At 35.2% G+C, this 23,995-nt stretch overlaps 1 protein-coding gene across 1 annotated transcript in view; it reads right to left on the bottom strand.

The window, feature by feature from the left end:
* Positions 1–23,995, bottom strand: part of SLC9A9 (solute carrier family 9 member A9) — a 235,042-nt gene that overhangs the window by 56,406 nt on the left and 154,641 nt on the right. The window contains exons 13-14 of the mRNA XM_039357425.1: positions 7,463–7,511; positions 5–84 (exon numbers count right to left, since the gene is read on the bottom strand). Of these exons, the coding sequence (XP_039213359.1) occupies positions 5–84; positions 7,463–7,511 (129 nt within the window). The remainder of the gene's footprint in view (positions 1–4; positions 85–7,462; positions 7,512–23,995) is intronic.

Below are 23,995 nucleotides of genomic sequence, written 5' to 3'. Positions count from 1 at the left end.
ATACCTATGATCAAAACCATACCATATTCTGAACAGCCAAGCGCTTTCTGCTTTGGTTGTGCTTTTATCCAAGTTATTTACAACCTGCAATAATATTGAAAATTAAAATGATGATTGTGATAATTACGTTCTTTTCAATTAAAAATGTCTACATTTTACCAACAAATAAATATATACAGTATATATAGCCTAAAAGTACACATTTAAAGGTTCACAAATCAGTTAATCTAACAATTGTTGTTCAGTTGCTAAGTCATGTTCAATTCTTTGTCACCCCATGAACTGTGGCAGGCCATGCAGGATCATTGCATGGATGACTTTATCTAACCATCTCATCTTCTGCCATCCCATTCTCCTTTTGCCTTTAATCTTTCCTCACAATACTCAGAAACAATTTAAAATATATTAATACAACTACCTATCTTTTTTAACCTTTATCTTCTATCGATCTTTACTAATGGAATTCAAAATTATTTACACTGTGTTTTAGAATTTTTTCCACCTAGGCAGTAACCAAATTAGTTTAGCTTCAGCAGCATGACTGCTCAATATAGATCTAAATCACACAGCTTGTCTGTTCAAGCTCTCTTAAATATACTCCTTTTCTGTTACCATTGATTTTCACTTCCTGGGTGCTTGCAAACTCCTATCTCTGAGTTACACCTGGTGTGGCATCTGGCAATGCTAATCATGGATATGTGATCTATGCTAAGTTTCATGCTCTCTCCTATGATTGTAGGAAGAAGTTAGGGTGGTTTTTTTGGAATAAATTAGCTTCTAAATTTGCTGTGTTGTATTTTTATTCTACACTTATTGATACCATAGATTATCCAACTGAAAAAGTTCCCACATTTTTCATCTTGCCAATGTGCATGTCCATTATATCATCTTTCCTCTTGTTAATGTCATTTAATCTTATTTAATTTATACAGATGACATTGTGGACAGTTTTCTAAATATTTTGGGAATAGTTCTGCAGTGTGCAACAAATGCACAATAACTGATTTTGATTTTATTGTTTTTCTTTTGGATTAAAATGATAGCCTCCTCTGCATTTTAACCCAAACTATTAATGGATGTTTTATGTTATAATTTTTACAGAAATTAAATCTGCTCCAATATATTTACAATGTAAACTAATAAAGGAGATACTTTTTTCTACCTTATGTGGCATAAAGCAAATAACATAGTTTGATTGATTTTTATGCAATTAACTATATCCAGTTGAAATGAATAACGATCTTTAAGTCCTTAGCATAGCATTGACTTTCTAGAATGGAAAAAAATCTCCAATGCTTATCTTTCCTTTTACTTTGAGGAGATCTCCAAGATCATATCAACCTTTTCATTATCTTTTCACAACAGATCATGTTTTGATCACACTTCTTTAGGATATATTTGAAAACAGTGGGGCAACCCATACAGCCTGCCAACATCTCTTCTATAGCCCCTGGAGTTCCTGTCAAATAAATGGGGTGTCAGAACTGCCACCTCATGCCTGCACTCTGCAATCATTTTGGTACCAGTCTGCCATGAACCCTGAGAGGAAGGAAAAGCAGTTGAGGGGAAAGTGAAATTAAAAAAGTGAAAGTGCCTGTTCTAGATGGCATTTCAAGGTTGCTCTGTAATGAGAAGAAGGCAGCTGCAATCCAGACTATAATCAGACTGGCCCTTTCCAAAACATTCTTTTTGAAATAGATTGGACAATAGGGGTCCAGCAATGGGAAGTGGCTATGGAGGAAAAGTTTTCACTTTTGGCATGCGAATTTCAGTTTAGGCTTTGCACTACGATATTCCACTTGGTTTCTACTAAACTATACTTTCTCAACCCAATGGTGTAATGATCATTCTTACTTAGAGGGTTTTTTTGTGTGTTTTTTAATATTGTCTTGGATCTCTGAAGGAAAGAAGAGTAACCTCACAAATAAATAGAACCCGAATGGTTGTATGGGAATGGATGGTTGGGATAAACTGATAGGAATTTGCCAAGAGAAGTTAGGAATTCAAAATTTGGGTGCCAAAGTCTGGATTTGTAATCCAAAAGTCAGAACAGGGGATGGCAGGTGGGAGAGGGAGCAAAGAGCTGGAGATTAGGAAGAGAGAATGTATCTGCTACTAGACAGTTTGGAGCTAGTGAAAAAAGTAGAATTAATAAACACCAAGGTTAAAAAATGAAACTGAATAATTAGGAAAAGGATAAAGAACTGTAAAAAATACCTGAGAATGAAGGGATGGAGCAGACTTTTAGCCTTGTGTCATGGCTAGGAAGAAGAATTAAAGAGATTTTGAAAAGGGTGAAGAGATTAGGAAGCAAAGAGACAAAGCTTTAAAGCAAGCAAGAATGCTTATAGTAAGCAGAAAACAAAAAAGGAGAAAGTGCAAATTATTTCTCCCTGCAACACCTTGGTCAGTGAAGGTTTCTTTCTCTGCTGCTAACAAGGGATAGGAAGTTTACAGGTACAAAGGAATAAGCAGGTTCAGATTGCAGTACTCAGCCAGTGGAGGAGAGAGAAGCTGACAGCTTCAGCAACAGAGAAATTGCCCAGTAAATTATTTGAAGGAGGATTGAGGCTTACAAGAGCCAGAAGCAACAGCATCTGTTTCAGATAGATGACAGAGATTCCATGCAGAAGAGCTTTAAATTACCTATTTCAGCACTGAGAAACATAGAAAACAAACAAATGAGCCCTGGCTTTACCTGTTTTTGAAATTATATATTCCAGCTTTAAATGAAAACATACCTGCAATAATCTTAGTCTGCTGCAACCTTCCCCAATCAGGGATAGTGTCTAATTATACCACACACCTGTATTGATATCAGGCTGGGAAACAATGTCCCTATGTTCAATGGTACATAAAACAAAGGCTCTTACTATTAGGGCATTTTTAAAAATCTTCTATATTTTGTTGAAGCAAAGGTGCAAACAGTGGTCAAGAAGATCCATGGTGTGTCAAAAAAAATACTCAAGGGTAAAAGGGCACCAAATTTATGGTAAAATGAAAATCATTTCAAAACAGAGCACTGCTGAATTTGCAAATATTTGTGCTAATAAAAAGTTATAAAAATAACACTTCCAATAACACATTCAATGGACTAAGACTTGCAGTTATTCTTAGAAACACATTAATATATTAAAATCAGGGGAAGGGCTTTTATACATTTGGTATATAACAGAATCCTATGATTAGAGCTGGGGTGTCAAATTCGCAACTTCACGTGATGTGTCATGACGTATCGTGATTTGTTTGCCATTGACGGCAATGGGGTGGGCGCAGTTTCACTATGATGCATCTGGCCCACGGGCCAGCAGTTTGACACCCCTGGGTTAGAGACTTCATAAAAGCTCTTGAGGACATTGGGTATAATTGAAGACAGATGTTTATTCAGCTGATCATAGATAGTCTCTGTATTGGGGCAATTAGTTGGGAATTAGAAAGCTTCCAATTGTTTTTAATAATGGCTTGCTCTATTGATCAAATTAACAAATTGTGATTAATATGAATGCTGATTAATGTTATTTGAAACAAGCTATCTTGAAATCTTGTTTCAGAGAAACCTGAATTATTACTATCCATAATTTGTTGGTTCAGAGGATATGTCAAACAAAAACTTATATTACTTTTACTTGAGTGTGTAGAAGTTCTGGAGGCAGAAAAACAAAGTATATGTCAGATTGAGATTTATTTATTCTTGTTTATATCATACTAAATTATGATGATTTCCCAATCTGGATAGTGAAATAAATTGCACTTATTATAAAATATATCATTTCAAGATGATAGTCTGTCACAAAAGCTAATGGACTTTTTTCTTGAGAGTAATAGTAAACCTAGACTGTTCTTCCAGAATTAATATATAAAAGCACTTATACAATAGAATAGGCAGTCTGTTGCTTTCTAAATGTTTTAGATTGAAACCTAACTCCAAATTATAATACAATGAATGATGGGATTATGTTAAAGGGTATAAAAATTGCCATCCAAAAGAGCAAAAGAGCATCAGTTTGCCTATCTTTATTCTGAGAAAATGTGCCTTAAGAGGTTCACTAAAACATGTCAGCCAACCAGATAGCTGTGCTCCCTGAATTCCTGTTTGTTGAGGGAAATAGATAATTCTAGCTGTTTCATACTAACAATATTGCAGAATAATACCTAATTATTTCTAATAACTTTAGTAAGTGGACTGACAAGATCCTTTTCACAGCACTTTGAGAATTTTATTTATAATTCACATTTCTAAAACTTTTGTAATTGTTGATAACTCCGAATTATTTTTGGAATAGAAGCAAATAATCACAAATAGAAAAGGAAGGAAGAAAAGGAAGCACAAATAGAAAAGGAGAATGGTCATCTTATATTAGAAAATATCCACTAAAACTCTTTAAAATCACTCAATAGGAAGCCTGCACATTTAAGAAAAAGCAGGATGGCGTTCTATTCAAATTTCCAGAGGATGTTATTCCTGAGGACAGGAACCATGACAGAGTAAATGGGACCTCCTAAAACAGGGGTATCAAACTGCCAGCCTGCGGGCCTGATGTGTCTACCCCAGCTCCGGCAATGGGGAAAAAGTCATGATACGTCATGACACGTTACGTGACATTGCGAATTTGATACCCCTATCCTAAAGTATTATCGGATTATTGGATGATGTTCCCTGCGGCATACTGACTCTATACTATCTTATGGAATGGGCAGAAAAGACCAGGATCTCTGGTCTTGGAGATTAAGCAGATGGTTATTAAAGACTGAATCCTTTTTGTAGTGATTATGGTTTTATGGATGTCTTGATTGGAATTCACCCATATAAGATAGCTACCTTTCAGTTTACAGAGTAATGATTTTTACATGTATGATGTGGGGATTTTATTTTATCAACTATAAAGTTGTTAATGATATATAAAACATCTTCATTATTTGTGCTGCTATGGCAGTGCCAGAAGGTGGAATGAAAACCATCGGTCTATTCAGAAAATGTTAGTTACTGTGTTTTATTTTTCCCACAATACCTATGTCTAATGAAAAGAAGGACTAGGGTGACATGATAGCAGTATTCCAATATCTAAGGGGTGGTCACAAGGAAGAAGGGGTAACCTATTCTCCAAAGCATCTATTCAGGGTGCAAGGAAAAAAGTAATGGATGGAAATTAATCAAGGAGAACTAATCAAGAATTAAGGAGAAATTCCTGACAGTGAGAAAATTAATCAGTGGAAGGACTTGCCTTCAGAAGATGAGGGTGGTCCAACACTAGAGGTTTTTAAGAAGAAATTGGACAACCACTTGTCTGGAATGGTATAGACTCTCCTGCTTGCGCAGGAGGTTGGACAAGTTCTCCAAGGTCCCTTCAAACTCTGTTATCCTTTATTCTATTCTGTATTCTGATCAATGTTTATCAACCTTAGCAACTTTAAGATTTCTGGATTACAATGTGGCTGGCTGAGAAATTCTGGGAGTTGAAGTCTAAATGGAATTATTTTTCAAAAAGCTAGGTTATTTCTATCCTATTCTGGGAATCATAGTTCCAACACCTCACTAGGTTGTCAGGATAGAGAAAGGTACTCTATTTTTGCTTTAAGGTTTGCTGTATAGGCTCTCAATAAGATTGCAACTTATTTTACTTTTCCATTTGTATTTTATATTCAATATGCTTTTCAGTTTAAAAGCTTTTATTTTTTTTTTAAAAGCAAGATGTGCTTTTAAGTTAAATAAATTAACTTAGTGCTAAATTTCTCTACTGATGTGCATCAAGGCTGCCTTGTATTCTAGAAAAGTTGAAACACAGTGAATTGGCTGCATTTAATTACTACTGAACATTATTGATGATCTCATAATATTGCATTATGAAAACTATTAATAAGTGGAAATAAATGAGCTACTAATCCATACAGGTTAAGTAATAAATTCACTGAGAACTGAAAATCTGGCTAGGCATGAAAAAAGTTAAACTTTGATGAGTGTAAAGTAATTGGATTAGGTCACTGTATTCAAGAATAGCTGCACTTTAAAGAAACTGATGATGCAATACTTGGGAACATTCACATAGTGAAAACAACCAAGACCATTTTGGAACTTTTAAAGCATGAGTATTAAAATGTAATCTGCCAACTACCATTGGATTTCAGTTTTTTTCATTCTTAATTATGACAATATTGGAATTTAACAAATTAGAAATATCACAGATATTCCCTTATACTTTAAATATATGAGTATAATAATTATTTCCAGAGTAGTAGCCATAAAAGTGACAAAGACTTCCTATAGTGCTATTACAGGAATAGCAATTGCTTCTTATTTTATCTTATTCCCTTTATTTGCGCTCATACAATATAATCTCATAACAGAGAACATGAAACTGATTTTCCCTATTCAGCCTTTTCTTTGAGGTCAACTCAACTGTTTGGGATAGAATGAAGCAGCTGCTTCAGGCATCAGGTTGTTAGGAATAAAGATCCCCAGTGTAGAATTGGCAGGGGAAAAATGTGTATGTCAAAAATAAATATGTATTCTTAATCACAATGACATCAAATAACATGCAAAATGTATGTTGGGATGTCATCATGCAAGCTTTGCCTTTTGTACTGAGATCATGATGCTGCCTGAAAGTAAATAAGAGGTGTCTAATAAAGTTGCAACACATGTTTTGTTACTTGTCCAAAACCCAGATGCCTATGATATCCCTAAATCTATAGCATTTGTGGGTTTGAATTTATGATCTAAAAATGTACTGTGGCATCAGCTTCCATGGGGTTATTTCATTGATGCATATCATAAAAAAAAGAGTGGAGGAAGGGAAAGAGGGTTTACAAAGTGGACTCTAAACAATGTCCAATCTGTGTATGTCTAGATGTTGCTGGTTCCATATTAACTACCAATTGTGATGGAACTACAGATACTCTGAATACGTATTATAGGCTGGATTTGGCTGCAATAAAGTTTACGTTTCAAATTTCAATATTTGCTACTGTATTTAATCTGCTATTTCCCAATATTCTGGGACTATAGTTTCCAGAATTCTTAACCAGATTTGGGAAGGCTGCTGAAAACAGTCCTCAAGAAACAAGGAGGGAATAAGACATATTCAGAAATTTTACAAAGCAATGTGTAAGAACTTTAAGAAATTTCTCAAAATTTAGATTATGAATAATAAATGTGTCTGATTACAAAGATCATAATTTTCCAAAATGCCTTCAGAAATGGAAATGAGAAACAGCTAATGGATTTCTTCTATTAAAATACCAAAACTGAAATTATTCAGCATCAACAATAAAATAACTTATTTTACAATCTGGGTGAATGTACAAAAGATATATGACAAAAGATATATGACTTCCTGATTTTAGGATCAGAATTTGAGATTTTCCTGAGCATCTTAGAAAACATATTGTAAAATTTAAAGCATTCAGTTCCACACATATCAATATAAATTTCTTTTCAAATATTTATATTTAAATTTTAACTTGCCTCAATAGCAGTTTCTATCCTTTGATCTTCATCTGTATCAATTCCAACCCTATGAAGAAAAGCAAGGAAGCAAAATTTAAATACAGGACAGGCAGAATTTAATTTATTTACATTCAATGTAATATTTAATAATATTTAATATTTAAAGTATTTAATATATACATAAAATAAGCAAAAGGAAAAGATATGTAAAATGCCTAGTACATTTTAGTAGTCTATTCAGATAGATATTTTGTCATCTGTTTCCACATTAATATACTGTTGACAGTGATAGGGAAATACTTTTTGCAATGATATCTGAAAGCAAGTTGTTCTATACCTTCTGGACCATTCTCAGTTGCAGTTTTTTTCCTAGTGAAATATAGGTCTGGTTTTACCACAATATGTGATAAAGCATGAGTGACTGGTTAAAGATATCTTGCTAAGTCTGAGCCAAAGTGACACAAGAAAGGATGCCATCCACATCACTCCTTCTTTTAATTGCCTTTCTTGACAGTGAAAACTTCAAAGATTAACTTTGAACTAATTAGAATCTTGTCTTATTAATCTTGACTTTTTGTGTGTGTACCTATTTGCGATGGCCAAGCCTTTCTCTCCATTTTATAAACTCCTGCCAAAGATAAATCTCAGGGCAACCTTGGATTAATCCTTATGTGCAATTTTTTTTATCCCCCAAGGATGAGCTTTACATTGAAATTGTACTTGAAAGACTCCCTAGATAAGTTATTTTTAACTAACCTTTGATATGGTAATCTCAGAGGCAGCCTTTCCAGCAAAACAACCTCAGGTGTCTGAGAATCCATTGTTCTTATATCATCATCCTCTGATTCAAAAAGTTCACTATTCAGATTTCCCCACACACAAAGTACAATTTATGTATCATTTATTCTATGCGCTATGAATAAAGGAAGCTAACCAATAAGGAGAAAAATATTTAGCTATCATATCGTGGGACTTGTCTCCCAAGATATATGACAGGATTAAAAAGGTTACAATATTTATAGCTTTAGAGACAAGCATAACACAATGGATCTATTCCATTAGCTATGTGCAAGTAATTATCTTGTATGGCAAGCCATTAAAAGAGTAAAGGTTTTTCTTGTCCAGTTGATCATCTCTGTTTCTTAGTCAAGGGACCCAGCATTGTTTGAAGACATTTCTGTGGTCATGTGGCCAGCATGACTTTATGTTGAGGTGCACCGCACTCTTGTTACCTTCGTACTGAAGTGGTATGTATTTATTTATTCTCATATTCATGCTTTTGAACTACTGTATTTTCCGGCATATAAGACGACTGTCTAAACCATGAAAATCTTCTCAAAAGTTGGAGGTCGTCTTATATGCCCAGTCGTCTTATATGCCAGAAAATATGGTACATCAAAGCAAGCTCCCCCGTATCCTGCGCACCATGCTCCTCACCTCTTGGTGTGGGGATTGGCTGTCCGGATGAGAGTTTAAGTGTCCCACGCAGCCAAATAGCCCTAGAAAAGTGTCCCTCCGAGAAACAGCGGGGCGAGGTTGGAGCGTTGGTGGACCAATGGTGGGAGAGGAGCGCTGGCGAAGAGCCAGCTGAGTAAGAATGCCCATGTTGGGTCAGTGGTGGGGGCTTCCCGAGAAGAAGTGCCCCCTCCCCTCTTGCTGCCGAAGTGCTGCTCAGCGCTTGCAGAAGGCCAGCAATTTCGCAGAAGCGTCCGCCCCTCAGGCGGGGATCCTGCCCCTCCAAGTCTAGGGCAGTGGAGGGAGGCAGTGCGAGTGGGGCTTTTCCTCCCCCAGGGAACCCCCCCACCAGCCTCTGTTTGGGTGGGCAGCAGGAGCAGCTGGTCGGAGCCGGTGGGCTGCGCAGAGGGTGCTGCTTCCTTGGGGTTGACTGCACCCGGTGCCTTCGCGCTGAGCACCAGAAGCCCTGCGACCCCAACAGACGGACACTCAGCTTGGCCACTTCTTTGGCAACCTGCCGCCGTGGCTGGTGCTCTCGCTGCGCAGATGATTGAGTGATCCGCCTGCGGGGTGTCGTCCCAGAAGTGGTCTGGCAGGCGCCTTCACTGACAGACTTTAGGATGAGCCACCTTTGACAGCCCCACCCGGTGTGGGCAGCCTTGGGGGTCGGGCAAGTGGGAATAGAGGATGTTTTCAGATCTCACGGAGAAAATGGATCCAAAGTCTCTACCTGTTGGACATCTGGGCTTGGCTAGTGCCACAACCCGCTTTCCTCGCCCCTCCCACTCTCCTTTAGTCCTCTCTGACCTGCACCTGGAAGAATGACCTCAACTCTGCCATGGAGATCAACAGCATCAGTAACACGGGGGTGTTCAATGGCCTCTACAAAACAGCAGTCTCGGCCTCCAACAATCCCATCGGGCCATCCCCACTGCAGGGCATCCAGCACCAGGGGCCCCAGCCCACCTTTGGCTTCACAGCAACTGGAACTTCTGGCTCTGCCAGAAGGCCAGGATTGTGTTCTTGTGTGTCTGAGGGGGGGGGAATCTCACCTCTGATGGTAGAATATTCGGGGGGAGGGGGCACAGCAGAAATCTTCTCCTGGAGCCCAGCAGCAGAAATTCTTTGGCCAGTGGGATCCAAATTAGGCTGCTTCCACTGGAATGAGAGGGGCCAGCTAGTCCCATTGGGGTGAGGCAGTTCCTCATATACTGCAAAGCTTCACAAGTGCACCCCCATGCTTATTATGGGATGTTACCCAGCTACATTTGTCTTCAGCAAATCAGGAACAAGCAATGAAATATAATGAAATACTAATGTGTTTAGGACTTACATTACCTTTATTAGAAAGTTAAAGTACTCATATTTTCCGGTGTATAAGACAACTTTCTAAACCATGAAAATCTTCTCAAAAGTTGGGGGTCGTCTTATACGCCCAGTCGTCTTATATGCCAGAAAATATGGTACTAAGTTTGCAATATAAGTATTTCCTAAATAGTCATTAAGACTACTATGTGTCATTATGAAAATTGCTGAATTGTTTGAAAGCTCCTTGACAGACATACTAAAGTTATACCATTGTTTCTATACCTTGGAGAAAATAGTGAAGGCCTCAATTGGTACACTTTATTCCTATCATATGTTATTTTTTGTTGTCAGGAAAACTTTCAGATTTTCATTTCTAAAGGTAATTATGAATTTTGAATAATATTTAATTTTAGAGATTCATATTCAAATCTATCTTCATGTATGTAACCCCTCTGGGGGACTTTGGGCCAGTCGCACGTTCTCACAATTAGGATAAGTCAAGTATCCAGTTATTATTGTCTTTAATAGCATATATTTATAGCTTTTTTCTAGTTGGTAGCTAATATAGCGTTTTGTTCTATATTGTTGTCCATGCTTTTGACTTATTTTATCTGATGACAAAGACATAATTTGTTCTGATTATGAATGAAGGAGAATATTTGTAGTTCAGAATTGAAATGAGGGGTCCTTGGTGCTCTCTGAGCTTGATTGGTTTCTTGCAAGGTTTCATTACCCTAAATAGGTAACAGATGATGAAACCTCTGCAAGAAAACAAGCAAGCTCAGAGAGCTTGGTGGACCTCTTGTTTTAATTATGGTTGAATGATGAAATAAGGATCTGGTATAGGATCCTTCTTAATAGTCTGATTTAAGGGTTTTGTTTTCAGAGGGAATTGACTTTGATAATGATGACAGGGCTGAAGAAAAAAAAGAAATTATTATTAAAATTTTGTTTTTTTAAACAAAAGTTTTAAAAGTTTGTGAAAATTTCTAACAATTTGTAAGTATCTGAAAAAAAAGTACGAGTACTATTGGCCTAGTAAAACAAATTTATCTATTATGTCTATTTCTGAAAATTTATTAGATAGAATATTTTTGAAGTATTTCTTAACACACTTTATACCTTTCATCATTTAGTATAAATCAACATAAAATGTATCTTTTCTTTGAAATGCTTTAGAAGTAATTAATTCAAGTTTATAATTATGAGAACATTCCCTCTAATAAATTGAATTAAAAGATATGGATTAACAGAAGCTTCTGAGAACTGATATAAGATTATTCTGATGAAATGGAGAGTACTCCACATTATTTGGCAGACACAAAGCTGTCCATTTTTTGCCTGAAAATTGCAGTAGCAAGACAGTAATATTTTTTCTGGATTAACATAAAAAGTAATCAAATGATAATATGTTCATTTGAAGGCTGTTTGCTGAATATAAGACTTTTATGTGATGAAAGTAATACATGTATAAATATAAGTGGTATACTTAGTATATGGTTCAGCACTGACCGGGGAGTAACAATATGTGGTTTCCCTCTCTGGTTATTTATAATAGGAATAATAATACAGGAATTCTTGGGGTAAGAGTAGAAGTGTTAGTCGAGGATATGAATATAGGTATATGCAGATTACACTGCTTGTAGTTTAGAATCAAATTATTTGATGTCAATTTTAGATAGACTATGATGCAATGATGGATATAATCTTAAAACACATGCATCGAAGGCCAAAGTGTTTGATAGGAAAATGTGAAAAACAAGTTACACATAAACGGAGAAACAAATATATAAATTTCTGTATTTGTAAATTATTTATTAAGGAAGTGGAACGTGAATGGAAAAATTTCAGAATGTGGAAATGCTAATATGAAAGTAACAAGTTATTTTGTGATTTGTTGGGAAAAATGAAACATAAAAGTAAGTTGGATTCATTATGCAAATGACATAAATTGAAACAAATGATCTCTTTTATGTCATTTGCACAACTACATCAGTCAAATGACATAAAACACGGTGGATGAATATTCTCCAATTAAACATTTATTTATCATAGACATCTTCCCTATTAGTCTATTAGCATGTCATTTCAACTTCATTTTTCAGTATAGCTTTTGTGGCCTGCCTCCTGCAAGATTTCCCATGCTTGAATTAAATCTTAAGGAGAAGACTTAAGATGATCACTTTTCTCATTAGGCATTCTCAGACTGACCAGCCTAAAAATCAGCGCTGTTTGAAGTGGATGGAAAGATCTTCATAGAAAAAATAGCCAAACTCACAAAGTGTAATATCTTTTGCCATCTGAAACAATAAGCTCAGAAATAGTAATATACATTTGAAAGAGATTCTCACCTACTCTGAGAATAAAGTAGAAAAACAGAACATCATTTTTTCTTTGGAATAAGACTTTTGAGAACCTGCAGGATGGATTTTTGGCACAGCAGTTACCAGAAATAAGGCAATTGCTTAAAATTACAAATAATAAAATCAACTCTATTTGGTTGATTTTATATTGTTTAAATAATCAATGGACAGGAAAGTTCATGGGATTTGAAATCTAAACAATACTTCTAAAGAGCATTAAGTTCAGGAAGAAGAATCAACTGTGACCAAGTGTACCTACATTAAAGATTGGAGATTTTTTTGACTGTTGACAGATGGACGGGTTGTTAGAAGGTATTTTACATTTAGCGCTTAGAGCAGTGGTTCTCAACCTGTGGGTCGGGACCCCATTTGGGGTCGAACGACCATTTCATGGGGGTCCACAAACAAGGCTGTCTGCCATTTTTTCCCCTTTTCTTTGGCCATGCCCCTGGCACCCGGTGTGTATAAGTGGTTGGGGGTCACCACAACATGGGGAACTGTATTATGGGGTCGCGACATTAGAAAGGTTGAGAACCACTGGCTTAGAGAAATAAAAATATTTGGGTATGTAGAAGTTATATGTAAATTCTATTTTTAAAACTTTGTAAAAGAAAGAACCCATCTTAATTAGTAGAAATATAAAACCAAAATAGTTAAGAGTTGGGTTTTTTTTTTTTAAAAATAAAAGCTGTGAATAAAACGAGAAAAACAATCTATTTGTATTTTACAACTGTCACATTTTCACTTGACAGAGGTAATTCTCTAAATTTCTTTCACTTCCTCTGTTTCTTTGCCTATGGTCTAATTTTCCATTGTTTGCAGAAAGCAGCAATGGCATCCACAGAAAACAGTGCCAAAACGACATGCCTTGATGTTGTCATGCAAATGCCCCTGCAAGGGGCTTGCATCCTGGTGTCTATTGCAAGTATGTAAGCAATGACATTTGTGTGATGGTGTTGTGCACATTCCACCATTTGCCCTCTTGACTCTCTGTCTGGAAGGCAGTAGAATAATTTTCTTGAAGATGTATGTTTTAGACAAATCAGGCCAAGAAAAGTGCATGGATGCAATCACCAAGACTTCAGCTTGATTTAATGGAGCAGTAAATTGTATTCAGTATTCTACATTGGCATTTTCTGCTTTTATTCTTGTTACTATTTTTAACAATATCTAATTTAAAAGAGAAAGAAGCAATCTTCTACAAATTAGCTTGCATCGAGGCATATTAACTGGATATCTCAGGTTCTAAACACCTTTCCTCTCATCCACAGCTCTGACTGTGTATCACTCCCCAAAACTCAGAAGTAAATCCAAATAAAAAACAAAATAGTTCAGAAGTCCTATCAGTGTCTCATACGCTTAGCAACCTTAAGTGTGTAAGAGAATATGGTAATATAATCCAGAATATATACACTGTATTCCAAACTTTTATTTATAAATTCAAAGCAGGAAAACAATGAATAATTTTCTCTATATAAAAGGTAGGAATGTGCTTTATTTGCAATATCAATGACCTATCTCAATAAAATAAAATAAAACAAAAAATCCAGAGAAGCTTCTTGTGGACTCAGATGAAAATTGGAAATAACCAGATCTGAAGTTCTCAGGAAGGAGTGGAGAACAAATACCTGCACACAGTTGTAAATGGCAATATCCTTCCTCCTAGCTTAAAGCACCAAGTCCAAAATAGTGCTAGCAGAACAATTGTCCAGAAAGAAATTAGAAATGTTTAAAACTAAAATATTGAACTCTGATCCTCACACAAAAAAAGAATGAGTGAGTATAATTGAACAAAATGAGAGAAAATTAAATTTTAAGAAACTTGTAGAATTTCAATTCCTATCAAAGGCTAGACAGGAATAGTAAAACTTTACCACAAAACCAGAATGAAACTTCTGTTTCACTCAAAGCAGGAAGGGACCCCAAAAGCCTCCAAACAATGACAAATATGCTAATAGTTTCCAAATTCTGAATCACCCTATTATAACATGAAGCATCAAGATCACTATTTATTTAAATATTTTTTATTTTATTTCCAAAGTTAAAATAAAAACTTCAACCAAAAAAAGAAAACAAAGCAAAACTAAAAAAGACAAAAATGTTCATTAAAAAAGAAAAAAACATACACATAAATTGCCCCTCTAGTTGAATACTGATAAATATATTTCAACAATAATAGTTTCACCCCTTGCAAAAAGGTCTACAACTTCTACAGCTCTATTTGCCCAGATAATTTAACTTATCATCTTTCTACTATAAAAAAAGAATCAGCTAACAGGGAAACCAAACAACTACACTAAACTTCAAAGCCCTCTGTTAACAATCTATTATTGTATTTCACACCCAGAAAGTCCACAAGAGCTTCTAACCTACTATAAACTACTGCCATCATTATCTCTGATCTGTTCAATATCAAATATCTTTGATTGGTTCTTAATAACAAAACCTTTCCTTAAAATTATAACTGGGATCTTTCCAAACAATTACATTTCATTCCTCAAAGTTATAAATCTCTGTTGTGAATATCCCTGCAGTACTTGTTCAGAAGATTTTTGTACAAGTTGAACCACAACATCTCTTAATAGCTGTTTTTTAATTGAATATATTATGTCTAATCCACAATCTCCACCAGTTTTCTTAATAAAAGTCCAGTTCATCACTGATCTATATTGTCATCTCTCTTTTAAATTCATACCCCTTTCAGCCCTCTCCAACAAGCCCACAATTCTCAAACAAAACTTCTTCTCCTTCAATTCTGTCAGCAACTAATTAACTTACAATCAACCCAATCTGAAATCAGATTTAGATGCTGTTACTTGTATCCAAGTATCATGCTTAGGTTGATTTACAACTGTTGTTAAATCATCAAACTTTTTAACTAATTTCATTCAGAGGTTATAACTCAAAAGTATTTTTTTCTGAAGGTTTCCAAGAAAACTTTGACATTAATTTAATCTGGCTTTTGCCTTTCTTCTGTATTTCTTTTTGTAGAAATTGTAAAAAGTCTAATAATGTATAATGTTCAGATCCTTCATTTATTGTTGTCTTCATTTTAATATAATCCAAATTTTGTTATACCCTGATCTTTACAACAAAATGTAAGCAATCAAGGAACTGTATCTTTTTTAACAAAATGACATAGGAAAAATTAAGATATTTTCCACAATAGAGAATAAATAGAAAAGAAAGGGAAAATTCCCATAATTTAAGATGTAAGTCAAGAGCAAAAACTAAATAAATTCAAAACATGATGTTTAAAATGAAGTGTGTCTAAAAAAAACCCAAAGAAACATGGACAGGAAAAGATGGCGCTCCAAACCTCCAACCATTTTACCCAAGAATTACAATAATCAAGATTTTTCTTTCCATGCAACTACATGGTAGTCTGAAGCCTGTCTAGGGTTGTTCCTAGTTGTTCTCATTCAAATCTGGGGAATGCTTTCAAAGGATTAGCATTGGTTGCAAAAACAGCTGCTTGTTGGCAGGAGAAAACATATTCCCCCTGTTGTGTCTTGAGCCTGCAAAGGCAGGCTCGGGACGTTGCAATGGTCCCGGGCAGTTGCAAGCTGCTCGGGACCAGACTGAGTGGTGCCGGCTTCGCGCATGCGCGAGGTGCAGAAGCGCGCCAGAATGTTACCTTTTTGCCCGGGGATTCTATTAAAGGAGTCAGAGAGGCCTGCGAGCACTGTGATGGAGAGAGAACTACTGAAATAAAAGGCTGTTGGAATTACAGAATGTGCTCTATTCATTCACCGTTGACTCGAGGACTCAACACCCCCAGTTAGCACACCATTTTCTAGAGGACTCTGCTTTAAGACCAGTTATTTTAGAGAAGAAAAGGACACCTGAAATGATTGTTTGACTGGAGATGTATAATGCAATCCTGTAAGTATTTATAGGAAACCAAGATAATGTTACAGTAGTCTGGAAAACTTATGAAGCACCAAATGATAGGCTACAAGTCTCCACGGGCTGCACATATATTATATCAGCAAATATCAGCATATTTACTGTACATACTAAATTACAAGTGTGTATGGTTAGGTAAGCATGTATATTTACACAAACACTCTCATGCACACATGCAAAGTTTTTCCTTACAAATACATTATGAATTACATAAACCTCATTCCATCAGAAAGTCATTTGATAGACTGGAAAGAGCAGAATCATGCTGGGAATAGGCTCACGGGAGGCAGAAATGAAAATTGTATTCCTCCCCAGTGATCCTGTCTGTCCCAGAAAGTTATCTTCATTTTTTAAAATAAAAAAAAATCCTGCTGTTTTTAGATCTTTTTCCAGTCTTAAGAAAAACACAAAGTCATGTTATTAGATACAACACAGAAGTAAACATACAAACAATCCTAAAAACAGAATTGTTCATTTAAAAGATCCATATTTTGAATTAACAGATTTTTTGTAGGGTTGAAAACATACTAACCAAATCTTTTTTTCTTCAGTATCATTTAATAGGCTCTGTTTCTTATCTTTTCATCAGTATGGGCACATTTGGCCAATATTTTAGCAAGCATGAAATATCCTAACATAGTAATCCAATCTAAGACAATGTTTTCAAAATTTTGTCCAAAAAATTTAAAGTCATTTATACCAAATAAATTACCATTTCTTATTTTCTGTTGTCCAGGTGGCACTGCTGTTGATTTTGAAACATTAATGGAACAAGGAACTGGTAACAATGGTGTCAACAGTACCAAACACTAGCAGCACCATCTGCTTTGTCTGTCGTCATTTACAACTATTACAACAACTATATTTGAAGCTTTAGAAGTCTAATGTAGTATTTCTCAACTTCTGTAATTTTAAGATGTGTGGATTTCAACTCCCAGAATTCTCGAGATAAGGTTGAGCAACACGAGTCTAATGCATAACAAAGGAATCACGAGTCTAATGTATAACAATTCCATCCATTGTAAGGAATCCTGCAGATTAAATGTTTTCATACACAGCTCTGAAATGCTATTAATAATAAAAATATGTTTCCAATCTGAAGCATGATTAAAAATGCATTTTCTGCTAATGCAAATAGACAGAAACACAATCACACTACAGGAAGAATCATTTTTACATGAAGGGGGGAAGACACCCTGCCTAATTGTTCTAATTGCTGCATTTAGAAACTCTTAGGAGAGGAATGCAGTAATTTTTTTTCAAGGGAGGGGAATGACCAGTAAAGAGGCTGTTGTGTTGGCATCATACTTTGACTACTAAGAGGTTCACTAGTCAGAAAAAATTAGAACTGATTTTACAAAGATATGCTTAAGCGTTAGAAAAATGATGTATTTTTGACGATTTCCTACAGATGATGCAGGTTCATTCTTGACCTAGAAATAGCAAATTTCTCTAGTGAATTATGTCACTTGTTTTAGAATTGTATGATATTTTCTCTCTGAATCACTTTAAATATCTTTTTCCCCTTGAATATAAATAGAGAGTTTTTAGAAGAAAACCCGGACTATTATAAATGCATTATGTTACTGTTGATGTGATTAAGGCAAAGAAATGCACCAAGAACTTTTGAGATGCTAGCTTAAATAACAAGATGATCAATTTCAACTTCTTTGGGCTCCCAGACTGGAAAAGCAATATCAGCACAGTGATGTTATGCCTCAAAAGTTAACCAATTTTTGCAACCATATCAAACACATAGGTGTTAGAAAATGAGCTTTAATATACAGCAGAGTTTCCTAATAGAATCATTTTTTTTAACAGATGGATTGAGTTGATGAGATCTGCAAAAAAAATATTGAGAAGTTAAGGTGCAAAAGGCAAGACTTGGAGAGGTTCCTAGGCATTGTAGAAGGAAGAATAAGAAGTTACAGAGTGGTAAGGTGAATGGTACTGATGTAAACAATTTTAAAGTATATTTGTTTTCCTTTTTATACCTTATACCCAAATACTTTAGCTTATTATTCCTTCTTCCAATTCTACATTTTGCACTAGACTGCTTAGTCCAAAGGGGAATAGAAACATGGAAAACTGAGAAAAAATATAAAAGTGTTCATGCAAGAGATAAATAGGCATCATTTTCATTAGTTGGATAAAACAATCTGAACTCCCCACTTAAAGTACATCTACTGCTCTAAGATTTCCTACATCCTTCTGAGGCTGGATTGAGGGTAGAAATAGATATTTGTCTCTTTTGTGTCTTTGGCCTCTTACTGGCTAAGATGTTTTAAAACTTTCCCTTCAATGAAAACAAACATTCAACATTTCTTCACATATTGGAAGGCAAGGTAGCATGACGTTGTCACATAATCCCCAACCATAATGTATTTTGAAAGTAATGGAAAGAGTCAGCCTTGGATAGGAGGGTAGAAAGATAGGAGGGTAGTTCAGAATCCTTTCTCCAGCTTTAAAGACAGTTATCCAATTAATCCTATATCTCTTGGATTAGTGGACCAGAAGTACAGAAATGCATATCAAGGCTTTTAGAGCTCTCAAAAGGCTTCATTACTAGAGCATCCGTTTGTGCTGAAGAGACCACTAACTTGGGAAATTCAGTGGATAAGGAAAAGGGATAGCAGAGCAGCAGCAGTAAGAACTCTCCTCACTCATTTCCTTCATGCTTCCTTTCTGGTCTTTTGGCTCTTATTCTGATTCCATATTTGGGTAGCAAAAATCCAGACAACCACAAGATGAGGCAAGTAAGAAATGCAGAAAATCTAACTTTTGGTTGTCATCTAATGTTCTGAAGCATACATATGGCAGCTTTATACTATGCAGCAAAGGGTTGAAGAGTTGGGAAGGAAAGGGTAGAAAGGGGATTTGAGTGGGCCTCCTAGGCTTTCATGCACTAAGATGTTTATATCACCACCAATGCTGCCCTTTCTCAACAGATATAAGACAGGGTATATAATATATGGAAGAAAATTCATATTAGAAAGGTGTCCTCTAGCTATAGCAGGAAGATCATCATTTTTAAAATCTCATCTTATTTTTTTATAAACAATTTAAGACAGCAAACATACCTAATACCCCTTCCTCTTCTTACTTTTCCCATAACACCAACCCTCTGAGGTGAATTTTTCTGAGGGTCAGTGCCTGGCACAAAAACACCCAGCTGGATTTTGTGCCTAAAGTAGGGTTACAACTCACACTCTCTTGATTTCTTTTTTTTTCTCCTTTACTTTTTATTTTAGTTCTAGAGACATTAGACAGGGTGAGAAAATTATTGGTTTGAAAATTTAAAAAGAGGCTTACAAATTGAGGACCTTTGCTGATGATGTAGATTTGATTTTACAAAGCCTTGAAATACTATTGAACACTTAATGAGGAAACTGAAGACTTTGTGGCATTAGCTGGTTTAAAAGTAAATAAACAAAAAAACGAAGACCTTGGTTAAGAATATGAGTACCAAGACCAAGAAACTGTGATTTATATTTTTTTCAGAATGTCTTCGTACAAATGATGTCATTCCACAAATGACACTCTCTTGATTTCTATGCTGGTGCCTTAACCACATGGCCTTTGTCTCATTCCCAGTCTACTATGTAGTCAAATTGTATTCACCTTTAGCCAGTGATGGGATTCAGCTGGTTCGTACCACTTCAGCAGAACTGGTAGCTAATATTTGTTGCTCGGGCCCAAAATGGACTTCCAGAAGTGGCATTCACACAGAGAACCGGTTGTTCACATATTTGAATCCCACCACTGCTTTTAGCTGTTCTATTTTAAAGATAGTTTTCCCTCTTCTTCTGTCATGTCTTGTTTATATGAATAAGCTGTGATGCCTCATCTATAATATCACCAAAATTCATGATAATGCCAAGTTTCCAACTTTACCAGTTTCTCAGCTACAGGCATATAGTATGTTTCTATTCTGGTCACTCAGCACTGTCTTTCATAAACATTTTGGCTTGGGCTGGCTAGAAGGATAATTACAAAAAGGCAACAGTGGGCAAGAATAAATAGCACCAGATTTAAAATAAATAGCTATTTTGCATGGCATCTTGGAAACTGATAGAGTCCTTATTTTTTTCATGGGAAGAAGGATTGTTTCTCAGCTTCTATTGCTCATTCCCAGCCCTAAAAACAGAGTCTGAGAGATTGGCAGCAGAAAGGGAACACTACTTACTACAAATCTGACATACAAGCAAAAGGTCAAAGTTAGGATTAGCATATTTTATGCAGGTACCTTCAAACAGAGAAAGCTTATGAAGCAAGGAAAGTTACAACCATGTGGGTTTTGCAGATAAATTAATTTAGAAAAGGCAGTTACAATTTTTTTTACTGCAAAGCCTATCTTCAAGCTTCCAAAAATAAAGTCTGCCAATCTTTAGATTAATCCCAGATTTCTATCAGATTGACTAGTTGAATTTATCTGTAATTTGCATCTGATATCAAGATGCTTGAGAAATTCAGCAAATGTAAGTTTTCAAATAAGTACATCTCATCTACAGCATTTGGACTAAAATACGCTTTAGAATGTTTTAATTTCCACTCAGGTTTACACTTTCCACAAATATTGTGATGAAGGTCTCAGCAAAAAAATGCATGCTGAGGTATTTAAAAATAGACCCTTTGAGATGATATAATTAGCAATGTATATTTGTAGAAAATATACTCAAAAATATATAATTAGAAGTACATTTTCAAATTTATAGTTTAAAAAAGAATAGGATAAAATAGATTGGTTTGTTATGAGTAAAGATGAGTAAATATGAAGAATTGATGTACATTAGAAACAGATTGAACAGCTCATCTTTACTATTTAGTTAACCTTTGCTGTGGCACTATTCTCTTTGAGAATTTTTTAAAATTTGTATTTATTTATTAGATTTATGTGCTACCCATCTCATCTAGGTCAACTTTCCAGTCATATCTCTTTACCTTTTCAATGCATCTGACAATACTTCATTTTTTAGAGATGTTTTTAAAGGATTGGTAAAATAGTTTCTTCTTTAAAACTGGATTTAAATGCTTTTAATATATTTAAATTGTATTTTTATTTTAATTGAACAGCATCATTGTATTGTCAGGGCTTCATTGTACAATTCTATTCTGTTTTAAGCACTCCAGAACTGCTTTGATAGTGAAATAAGTGGCATATAAATTTAATCAATATGTAACATTGCTTTGATGTCAGTATGCTGTTTTCCACATGTATTCACCTATAGTGATATTTAGCACAGTTGAAAAAGTACTAAATTTAATATGATTTTAGAAACTGAGCATTTTTAAAAATAATGCATGAAAAGGGCAAAACCCTTAAGCAAACATCCAAATTTATCAAATGCATAGAAGCAATAAAGTAACTGAAGCTAGCTTCAAACTGCAACTCAGAAACTATGACTTTATTCATGAATGGCTTTAGGCATGTTTCTTCATTAATGTCTTGTATGATAAACTTTAGAATTGTACAGTATAGTTCACAAAGATAAATGAAATGTTCTTAAAATAGAACATATATGATTTATGGTTTATGTTTCTATCACTTTTCCTATGGTACAATTAAGAGTGCTTATTGTAAGATTTCTATGTGAACTGTTGAAATAAACATTGTAACATGATGTTAGTGTCACTGATTAGGTATTAATTGATATATTGATTTGTCTTAAATGCTTTAAAGCAGTGATTCTCAACCTTTCTAATGCCGTGACCCCATAATACAGTTCCCCATGTTGTGGTGACCCCCAAGTGGGTGTGGTCACCAATAAGAGGGAGTAGGACAGCTGGGGAAAAGGGAAAAAAAATGGTGGACAGCATGGTTTGGTGACCCCCGTGAAATGGTCATTTGACCCCAAATGGGGTCCCGACCCACAGGTTGAGAACCACTGCTTTAAAGGAACTGTAAATGGTTTGACATAATTCAATGTTTAACTGTTATTGTTCTTAGACAATTGTTTTAACTTTGATTTTTAACCATATGTCTATCATGTGTAAGTATGATGTACATATACACATACCTATCTAACTTCAGAATGAGGACACCAAGACTAGCAATTCTATAACAATCCAGAGGAAACAATTACAGATCTGTTATAAAGATCTTTAAAGGAACTGTAAATGGTTTGACATAATTCAATGTTTAACTGTTATTGTTCTTAGACAATTGTTTTAACTTTGATTTTTAACCATATGTCTATCATGTGTAAGTATGATGTACATATACACATACCTATCTAACTTCAGAATGAGGACACCAAGACTAGCAATTCTATAACAATCCAGAGGAAACAATTACAGATCTGTTATAAAGATCACAGCTATTGTTTTAAGCTTCTACGATCAGAAATGGTGAGACCTTCCCTAGTGCAAGAAAACTTCTGAGATTTGTTGTATATGTCCCATATCTTTCCTTTATGGTAATGAGAACAACATCATAATTGTTTACTGGAATGATGATTATATCCTTTCACCTGTTTTCCTCCCTACTGGTGTGTGAAAGGGACCACACAGCACTGGTTGAAAACAAAAACTAATGCTATGATTTAATCAAAGACTCTTTAATTGGATAGGCACAGCACATAATTGAGATACCTCCCATGAATACAGATATCTTGAACAAGACTGCTATGGACAGCACAGGAGAAAAAGCAGAACATCATTAATGAAAAACATTCTGTTTAGAATATTCATTATGTTAATGGTTACAAAGCTTACATAACTCTCTTGTCCTGAATACATGCTTTCTCCCTAAATCTGAAGCAGATTTATTTACCTCATTTTCAAAATCAAGTCTGGAAATTGTACTGTTGTTCACTAACAGAGACATAGCATCCAATAGTATGCTCTTATCTTATTCTGGTATTGAATCTATTATACTGCCTACTCTTTCAAGTTAGCTCAATTTGGAAAACTACTAATGGGCATAATCCATAGTGAAATTTTAAAAACCTGAGGCATTCCACTTATATCTCTGGATGTTCAAAATAAACTTATGGTATAATGGACTGGGCAAATGAGTGCTCTCATAAAGTTTTGCACTTCAGCTCAGATAATATTTAGCCACTATATTTAATGATACATGATTATGGCAGATATCTGGAGGGGATCAGAAAGCCCACCCTCTTATATAGTAATTCTGATTACTATGGATTACCAAATCCTTCTTTGCAACTTTCTAATTTTATTTCCCTACAGCTGAGAAGGCCCAGGCTATTTTGCTATATATGACTGAGGCCATGATCATTGGAATAATAGCCAGATTAGCTGTTAAATACTTCATCACTGGTACAATATTTTAATGACCACATGTGAGAACAGCAGGCTAGTTTAGTTTAAGATAGTACAAAACAGTCCATGAGAAACAGATAATTACACTTACCATGAGGACAATCTACTTGAGGGACAATCTACTTCACCTCTTATTTCTAAATTATTGTTTTCATTTTGTTCAATGTTTGCAATGATCTTTTTCATTCACACCCAGCAAGTCAGAATGTACAGTTTATAAATGGCTATG

The sequence above is a fragment of the Crotalus tigris genome, unplaced genomic scaffold (assembly GCF_016545835.1).
Source record: "Crotalus tigris isolate CLP2741 ecotype Arizona unplaced genomic scaffold, ASM1654583v1 scf7180000018923.2277400, whole genome shotgun sequence".
NCBI lineage: Eukaryota > Metazoa > Chordata > Lepidosauria > Squamata > Viperidae > Crotalus > Crotalus tigris.
Note: the sequence above shows the minus strand (reverse complement) of the source record. Positions and strands in the feature narration are given on the sequence as shown.